At 36.5% G+C, this 9,248-nt stretch overlaps 1 protein-coding gene across 2 annotated transcripts; it reads left to right on the top strand.

Annotated features, from left to right (window-relative positions):
- Window positions 1–1,245: 1,245 nt before the first annotated feature.
- Window positions 1,246–9,232, top strand: LOC129263696 (uncharacterized). Of its 2 annotated transcripts, none has more exons than XM_064101162.1 (5): window positions 1,246–1,487; window positions 4,872–5,076; window positions 6,322–6,402; window positions 6,992–7,207; window positions 7,463–9,232. In XM_064101162.1, exons 2-5 carry the CDS (start codon window positions 4,894–4,896, stop codon window positions 7,526–7,528), a joined length of 546 nt encoding a protein of 181 aa, XP_063957232.1. In that variant the 5' UTR covers window positions 1,246–1,487; window positions 4,872–4,893; the 3' UTR covers window positions 7,529–9,232. The 2 variants fall into 2 exon arrangements, with proteins under 2 accessions (XP_063957232.1, XP_054757570.2); XM_054901595.2 differs by lacking the exon at window positions 1,246–1,487 and adding an exon at window positions 2,304–2,709.
- Window positions 9,233–9,248: the final 16 nt, after the last annotated feature.

Raw genomic sequence — 9,248 nt, 5'->3', positions numbered from 1 at the left:
TTATCAATATTTAAATACGAATTTTGCTCAAGTTTTTAATGGTGCCTCATTTTCCAATATAGCCTTAGAGATTATTCAAAGACTTTCCTTTCTGTAATAATCTTTTCCTTTCCATTTGCATCATTGTGCTATTTCCAGATTCTTGGAAGTTTATAATTATTGTTGTCTGTAATTTAGTAGTTAATATCACTACAAAACTATTCCGATACCCATCGAAAAAAAAGATCTTGACTGATAGGCCTTTAACAATCATCACCAAAAATTATACCCCCGTATATATACATAGCCCGTGATGTGATAATTACACGCAACTTTTGGCATTGCCTTCCAAGTATTGAAATTGTTAACTGTAATTCACTAGTTTATATCACAACAAACCAATTACAAGAGTCATTGAAATAATATGGATATATAGGCCTTTAATGGAAGATGGTAGTACTGTGTACACGGATACACCCCGTAACCGTACACATAGTCCGTGATGTGATATATACCACGCGACATGCTTGAAAGACATTTTTGGACACCATTCTGTCTTCCTGCCACTGAAAACTTGCTCGCTCGCTCGCTTCGCTCGCATATTGATATAAACTGCAGTTCGGTTTATATCACAACATATTAGTTACAATACAGTCATCGAAAAAAAAATCGTTATAGGCCTGTTACTGAAAGATGGTAGTATCATGTACAACTAGTACCCCCGCATACATTAATTGTCCGTGATGTGATAATTGCACGCCACTTGAATGGCAAATCATCATCTCCCAACTATTTAAAATTTGATATCTTGCGTCGCTCGTTCACATATTGATATTAACTATAATTCAGAAGTTTATGTCTCAACAAATCGGTAAAAAATCGTAATAACTAAAAGATGGTGGTATTGTGTATACGTTTATGTAGTATCCCCGGATATAGCCCTTGATATGGGGTAATATCCCTAAACTGTGAATTTCAGGTCAATATATTACTATCATACCCCCCCAAAAAAAAAAGGTCCGACCGGAATTTTCACCAGTGAACTAATGAATTGCGTTTAATCGCTATCTGATTTCAGCTAGGCCCATCGTTGTAGATCGAGCACTATTCCGGAAGTGGCTGCAGGCTTAGGTTTCAGCTCCCCCTGCCATTTTTAACGTGTTTATAAACGTAAAATAACCATAAGTTTGTGTTTTGTGCCTGGTCACCCCCGCCCCTACGTTCGGCTCACCCCCTCCCCCAGATCAAGCCCCGCCGTTGCAGAGCAATGATCATCGAAGTGATTGCGGGATTAGAAAATCCTTTTTAAGTGCTTCCTCGCATAAAAGGATGCTGTAGACAAGAATGTGTCATTCTTAACGTCCCTTTGTGTTTCTTGACCCACGCGATTTAAAGAGAAAATCGTGTCTCCGGACTTCCGATTTTAGGGATCGTAAATTTCGAGAAATATAGTGTGGAAGCGGCGTGGTGTAGCAGCAGCTTTGAAAGACATTCGACAAGTAACCTAAGTAAGTAAGTAAGTAATTAAGTAAGTATAAGCAAGTAAGTGAGAAAGTAAGCAAGAAAGTAAGTAAGTAAAACAGTAAGTATGTGAGTAAATCAAGAAATCAAGTTGTTTATATGCTTAGTAAGGACTTTTGTCTGGATGAAATTCCTAGATATAATATCACACATAAGATGAACTCAAAGAACTTAGATCTTAAGACAGAAAGTAAGTGAAAAAGTTGGAAAGTATGAAAGTAAGCTAAAGTAAGTAAGTTGTGTGGATTAACTAAGTTAGAAAATATGTAAGTACGTAGGTAAATAAGTAAGTAATGAAGAAAATAAATAAGGAGATACTCCACTGTCATACGACCTTTATACGCAAAATTTTGCATGATTTACGAGAACCTTACCTTCCTATAACTAAAAGTTAGACCCATTGATAAACCAAAAAAGTGAAGGCAAATTAGCACGGCAAGAATAGTCAAAACTGACTAGTTTGCCTATTCAAAATAACAACAACAGCAACATACCACTGTGATGGCCTAGTCTTTGGACGTGCTCACTTCAATATTAAGCGTGGGTGAGTCGTGTCCGCCTAGCTATTTTTGATGCAAAACTATATTCCATGATCACGCTAAAAACTGTATACTGTACTTTCGTGTAATCTCTCTTAACATGCTTGACCAATGTGGATTTCCTCTTTAACTGGACGTTCTCTCTAGACTCACAAATCTAGCATTCATTGCGATGTGCTTCGCGCATTTTAACAAAAGGCGTCCAGAAAGGGCGTTAACTAATCCCCCGTTTCAAGTAACGATGTCATTCTCCACAACCCTCTCATACAATGCGTGGATCGATACATGTCTTGTGTGTGTGAGGGTGTGCTTGTGTGTACTTCACTTAGCGTGGCGTCATACATTGCATTTTGATGCCATATGACTTGCAATTAACTGAAATCATACATAGACGCGCGCACACCACACACACACACACACACACACACACACCGGAGCTACTTACGTTTTACTTGTGAATGCAACTTATCTCAAGAAATGTTCGGAGCGTAAAAGCAAAGTTGGACTGGAAACTTGTAACATTTATAAACATAATTCCATAAATACGTTTCAAAGTCTGAATCGTCTAATACATATTCCAGCTATATTCTACCACCAAAGGACAATATTTGGATATACATCGCCAGAAGGTCTTAAAGTCTTCGTGGACTTGGGCTTCATTATTCACTTGGTAAGGTATTTTGTCTTTATTTTCAGAAAATTGTATATGCTGTGCTGACAAATACTAAACGAATACAATTTTATACATATATATAAATTGTGAGAAATATATACTGTACTAATATATTTTTGCTCGTAGGTATATTATATATATATATATATATATATATATATATATATATATATATATATATCATATCATTAATTTGAAATAACCTATACGCTATGCTGCTTTTAAGTTCTGTGTATTCCATTGATGCTGCATCCTGCAATAAGTGATGACAAAGACGATGATGAAGAATGAAGTGACGATCACGAGGATGAAATTGAAATAAATATGGTGGGGGGGGGGGGGGCGATTATAACGACGATGGTGATGGCAATGGTACCCATGGACACGTTGATGATAGTGATCATGGTTATGATGATGATGGTGATGATGATGATGCTGATAATGGTGATGATGATGATGATGGTGCTAATGGTGATGATCATGATCATTATGATGATGTTGCTGATGGTGGTGATGATGATGCTGATGCTGATGATGATGATGATGCTGATGATGGTGATGATGATGATGATGATGATGCTGATGGTGATGATGATGATGATCATTATGATGATGTTGATGATGCTGGTGATGATGATGATGATGAGGAGGATTATGGTGATTATGATGATGATGATGGTGATGATAAAGGTGGTGATAGTGATCATGATGGAGGTGGTGGTGAGGGTGATGATGATGGTAGTGATGAAAAGGATGATACGGAATTTGATGACGAGGATGATCACCACATTGATGACTATTGAAATATATTGTGGTGACAAATATGATAGTGGCAATTGCGATCGTGAGTGTTAACGGCTACGATAACATTCAGTAGGAGAACGGAAATAGGCTACATCTTATTTCTGTATATTAAAGAAAATGAAATTACACTTATAATACAAAGAGAAAATGAAGAAGACAATGAGCAATGTATTTTGGTAATTCTTCTGAACAAAAAGGCCAAACAAATCTTGTTTGTTTCGTCTTTCAAAATTGAGTACATGAATATGAACTATCCATAAAACTAAATTATTTACGTCAAATTAGGAATTGGTTAATTTTTTGTCATTAATTTCGGGTACTTATTGGTGGATTGGTGGAATTCCTGGTTTTATTTCATATTAGCTCGGGTATAAGGTATACATGTAATTTCCCATAGTAACTTATTATTTAACTTAATTTTCACCAAGATGGGCACTAATTGGATCGTTCTTGTACTCATGAACTCGATTTTTTTTTTAATATTCGAACACCTATCATCATAGTGATCTAAAAGAAATTAGAATTCATCTTATTCACTATGTTTATCATAGGCCAAAATGTCGGCTATAGGTACATGCGTAGTAGGTATTAGGCCTATACCATTTGACTGGTGTATGAAAGAGGCTCTTCATCCTTTTCACACGGTTCATTTATCTTTCCCTAACCCGGTTGAGTGCCTTTAAATTACTGTCCATTTTTTGCTCTCACTGACCCACCGATGGATGGCGATTCTTGTTCATCCGATTCCAGACAAAGATTAATCTTTCCTACAGAATCTTTCACCGTATCAAGACCAGTAGTTTATAAATCCATGTCTTGTACAGGTCTGGAGAGGGAAACTATTTCCTTACGACTTTTCAACGTTTCTCTCTTTCCATTCCAACAGATATAAGCACTTTGGGAATCTTTGAGAAAGGCTACAAAACTTTGTAATGCATTTTTTGTTCAAAGTTCCGCGTAATTTTTTTTAAATCAAAATAAGGAGGGGAGGGGGACAACTTAGGTTTTTGCCTACATTTGGAATCAAACCCGAAATCTTTTCCATTGTAAGCGTAAGGATTATCCCATTGCGTCACCCTGACGAGATGCTCGAGTTGTGCTTGCCTAGCATAGCAGTTACGTAATGTATACGTGCATTATTGTAACCCATTGAAAAGTTTTGATTCTGAAATTTTCTAGTACGAACTACCATGACTCCGGAACGATCAAACTTGGAAAAATTCCCTCATAATTATGTTGGGATCTGCCTACGTTAGAACCTTCTTACACAAGCTCACCATAGATTAGAAAAATAAGTCTCTTATACTTCCACTAATGTTGTGTTTATTCACCTCTCTATTTTCAAAACATTTCAGGATCTGTGATCAACCTCCAACCATGGGTATTAGACGACAGTTCATTGGCTTCACGGGAGCTGTCCAGATTCTGCTGACCCTTGTCATGTTTTCCATGGGTTCAACGCTCTCCGACCTGTCCGTGGTCCAGAATGCTGTCCAAGGGTCCTCAGAGGACAGTATCAACGGCATGGCCATTGGCGTTCCTCTCTGGGGTGGGATTCTAGTAAGTACTGACTCTGCAGTTTTTCATGTTCACAGTACAGTGTGATGACTGTGATCTTCAGGGTAATTGGTTTTGTGTGATCCATGGATCCTGTTAGGTAGTTACCCTTTATGTCGTTAAAGGGATGGTCAGGGCTGAAAGTATATTAAATAGAGTAAAATTCATTGAGCAAAATGCCGAAAATTTCATCAAAATCGGAAAACAAATAACAAAGTTATTGAATTTCAAAGTTTAGCAATATTTTGTGAAAACAGTCGTCATGAATATTCTAGTGGGCTGATGATGTCACAACCCCACTTGTTCTTTTGTATTTTATTATATGAAATTAGGTTTATTCAAATTTTTTCCTCCAAGAACTAGAAAAATTGGATTGACAACTTATTTAGTGCATTAGATATTTATTGCTGCAACTTATTTCATTATAAGGGAGACATATTATTCACACATGTATGAAATAGTGAAAAAATATGACTTTATGTAACAACATAAGAAAACGGAAGGTGGGGATGGGACGTCATCAGCCCACCTAATGAATATTCACAAAATATTGCTAAACTTTAAAATTCAATAACGTTGTTATTTGTTATCTGATTTTGATGAAATTTTCGGCAGGTCGTTCAGTGAATTCTACTCCATGTATTAAGATATAAATATTTTCAGCCCGGACCATTCCTTTGAAGATAAGTATCAAGAACAAGGTCATTGTTGTTTCTCTATGGGACATGATCTTGATTAGGACTAGATCTGCATTTCATCATTTTCTTGGGATATAGTATATGAAGTTCATCATGGCAGTTGGTGTCACCCTCTGTAGGAGCAGTTCTAGACTAAAAGTTTTGGAGGAGCTTAATTCTGCTGGCTTAAGAAATATTCGACGTTAGTTTCTTCAATACAATGAAAATGGCCTACCGTCGGTTGCCTTATAATGACCAAGCAGTTAGTTCCCAGCTCCCCGGCTTAAAAAAAAACATATTCTTAATAATATGCAAGGGAGTGTAGCGACCGAGCGAAAAAATAACATATTCAAAATGCTTGAAAATGTTTTTTCGATAACCATTTCATCTAAATGTGGAAATGTGATTTCACTGTAAGATGATGGGGCCGGGACGGGGTACGTGCCCCACGACCCTACTCGTAGCTATGCTATACATTAGGTATAAGGGGATGAGAGCAAGACCCTTTTGTGGGAAATTTGCGTGATTTCATTGGACATTCTTACAAACGTTTGACTTTTTTCTTTTCTAGATTCTGATGTGCGGAGCTGGAAACATTGTCGAGGCTTTTACTGCTAGGTCAACCCGGAAGCGATCAAATGACCTCCTACCGGTAAGTCTGTCCGGGTTATATTGAGCTCAATTTTATCGTGAGCATAATGCTTATTAGTTTAATATCAAAGCATAAACGAGATATGGCTCATAGAATCTCAGGGACGGATAATTTTTCGGTTATTTTTGCTCCGATATTCTTTTGCTCATTTTACTCTGTAAACAGGGGCGGATCCAGGAGTTTTCGAAAGGGGACACATTTTTCCGAGGAAAATTGGACAAGCACCCCCCCCCCCAGTGGGGTTTAACCAAAAATTAAGGGTGTCTCTTCCACGACAAAATTTGACCAAAAAAAAGGTCTTCACTTTCAAAGAGGGGGGGGGGGCACACGTCTGTTTTAACGGCATTTTTACATTATAAAGTTTAATTGTGCCTCTCAAGAGGGGGGGGGGGGGGGGGCACGGGTCGGCTGTGCCCCACCCCTTGATCCGCTGTCTGTAATTGTATATTTTCCCGAAAATCGCTAGGCAGGTGTCATTCGTACCTCTGTAAAAATAATTTATATTGCTGTGTAAATTTTGTTGAAATTCTGTGAACAACTCTAGTGTTTATCTTTAACTAATGTAGCATTTTATCTTCAAACATTTCAGTGCTCGATCGGAGCTTTGTGCGCCAACATGGTCGCCTTCATGGTCTCTGGTGTCATCATCGGCCTCTTCGCGTGGTCCATCTACGAAGTCGCTTCGACGTTCGTCGTCGCTATCTCTACCGTGCTCGTATCAGCCAGTATTATCTTCATCATGTCTCTGTTGGCTATGTTCGTGGATTGCATGACTGTGTGCCTTACTAGCGGACCTGCTCCACCAGTAAGTTACTCTAAAAATTACACGTCTTCACTCATGAGGATATTCCACAAATATTTAAGTGTGACTGGAAGGGGAAATTCGCCGTGACAAAAAAAGTTTATTGTAAAGTTAGCAGAAGAAAGTGATAAAAAATATCGGTGAATATTTGAGGACAATCCATCAAAGATTTGAGAACTATTAGAAGTTGATTTTGTATGTGTTTATGAGACAAAATCACATAATCCCTGATATATATATTTATTTTTTTACTTACAGAGACCATACATTGTCGACTATGATCCGCATCCAGCTCGCGGCGCCGGACATGGCTACAAAGCATGATGGGATACCATACGTCATGACTACAAGGGAGTAATGAACTTTGTGGTCTTACACGCTAAACATGGAGGTGGTTGCAAATTGGCAACAGCACATTACAGATAACTCACATGAATGTGCGAATCACATAGAAATGTTAAAGGGGAATCCCCAAGAAGGGAATTGTTTGAAAGAAATGAGAAAAATCAAGTAAGTATATAGTGAGCGCTAATATGCGCCAAACAATACGTAATGAGATTATTTTTTAAATAAATACGAACAAATGTTTTCACTAAAGCTGTGAGGATCTCAGATTGACCATATAATTTATTTCATTCATATGTATTAAGGTATGGCAACTCTTCCCATTTCTCTGATGTTCAGATGTGTACATGTAACCAGTTTTATTTAGAAATAACAAGATAATATATAAGCTATGTTTCAATCACAACCAAAGGGAAAACTTGCCTGGATGCGAGAACCACAAATCCTGAAGCCGCACGATCATACAAACCTAGAAAGTTGCCCTTACTAATGATCAAAATCTACTTGTCAAGTTGCTGCTTTGACATTTATATTTATTCCTGTGGTGATTAAATTATTTCAAATAATCATATCTTTCCTCGTTGGTATTTCACCAAGCTGTTCCAATTTTTCTCCTTTTTTTATTACAAGAACTTTATTACCAAATTTAGATTCCCCTTTTAAGGATTAAATATCCAAAAATAATTCTATAGAGCGAGTTACCTACCTGATCAACAAAAACAACCAAGAAACTAGCGATAATCGACTGCGGCTATACGAAATAGTCATCTGCAATTACATGTATACGTTTTTAATTTTACTTCGTCAAAAGGGGCGCTGTTTATTTCAACATCCATGCCTTTACCATTGTCACCTGCATTAATACAGGCGAAAATTGTCTACATATAAAATTCTATACCTGAATGGATTTATTCAAAGTGTATTGACTGATATATATATGCAGCTTCTTCTTTTATACAAGGGAGATAATTTATATTGGTGTTACGTGTTCGTCCATTATGTTAGTTGAAAGTTGCCTTAATGCAGTTATTTGTTATTTGAATGTAAATATTTTGTTTTTCTATGAACACCTTTCTATGGTTTGGGTTAGTTTTCATTAACATTTCTTTCACCAAGCTTACTCAAACTCATGAATTACCTCATTTATATTATCATTTAAGATAACAAGTATTTTAATGATGATGGTGACAATAGTAATAATTATAATAATAATAATCATCATCATTTTCATTATTATTATTATTATTATTATTATTATTATGTTATTGTTGTTGCTGTTTGTTATCATTTTTTATCATTACTTTGGAATAGGTTGTTTGTGTTCATGCCGCTTATAATGAATGTCAAATAACCGTGCCAGATTTACTCTCAGCCTTTCGCGAATTCAGTATTCTATTTGTCTGAAAGATAATAAATGTCCCTGCATGTTTTGTACAGAGTCCTTGATAATGTGTGTAATGTATAAAACAATTCAGAATTAAACAGCAATTAATAAGTCATTTATATGATCTAACATTTCGTTTAATCGAAATCTATATTGGCCTACTTTTTATATTCACTAAATACCTTGATATATCCATGTATTTGACCATGATTTGTTTTCGTCATTGTATTAATCTCATTTTCGAATGTGTAGTCTAATTAAATGAAATAAATTGTGTTTTTCGTATTCATATGCATGTATATGTATATCACTGTT

The sequence above is a fragment of the Lytechinus pictus genome, chromosome 6 (assembly GCF_037042905.1).
Source record: "Lytechinus pictus isolate F3 Inbred chromosome 6, Lp3.0, whole genome shotgun sequence".
NCBI lineage: Eukaryota > Metazoa > Echinodermata > Echinoidea > Temnopleuroida > Toxopneustidae > Lytechinus > Lytechinus pictus.
This window is presented reverse-complemented; position numbering and strand designations above follow the sequence as displayed.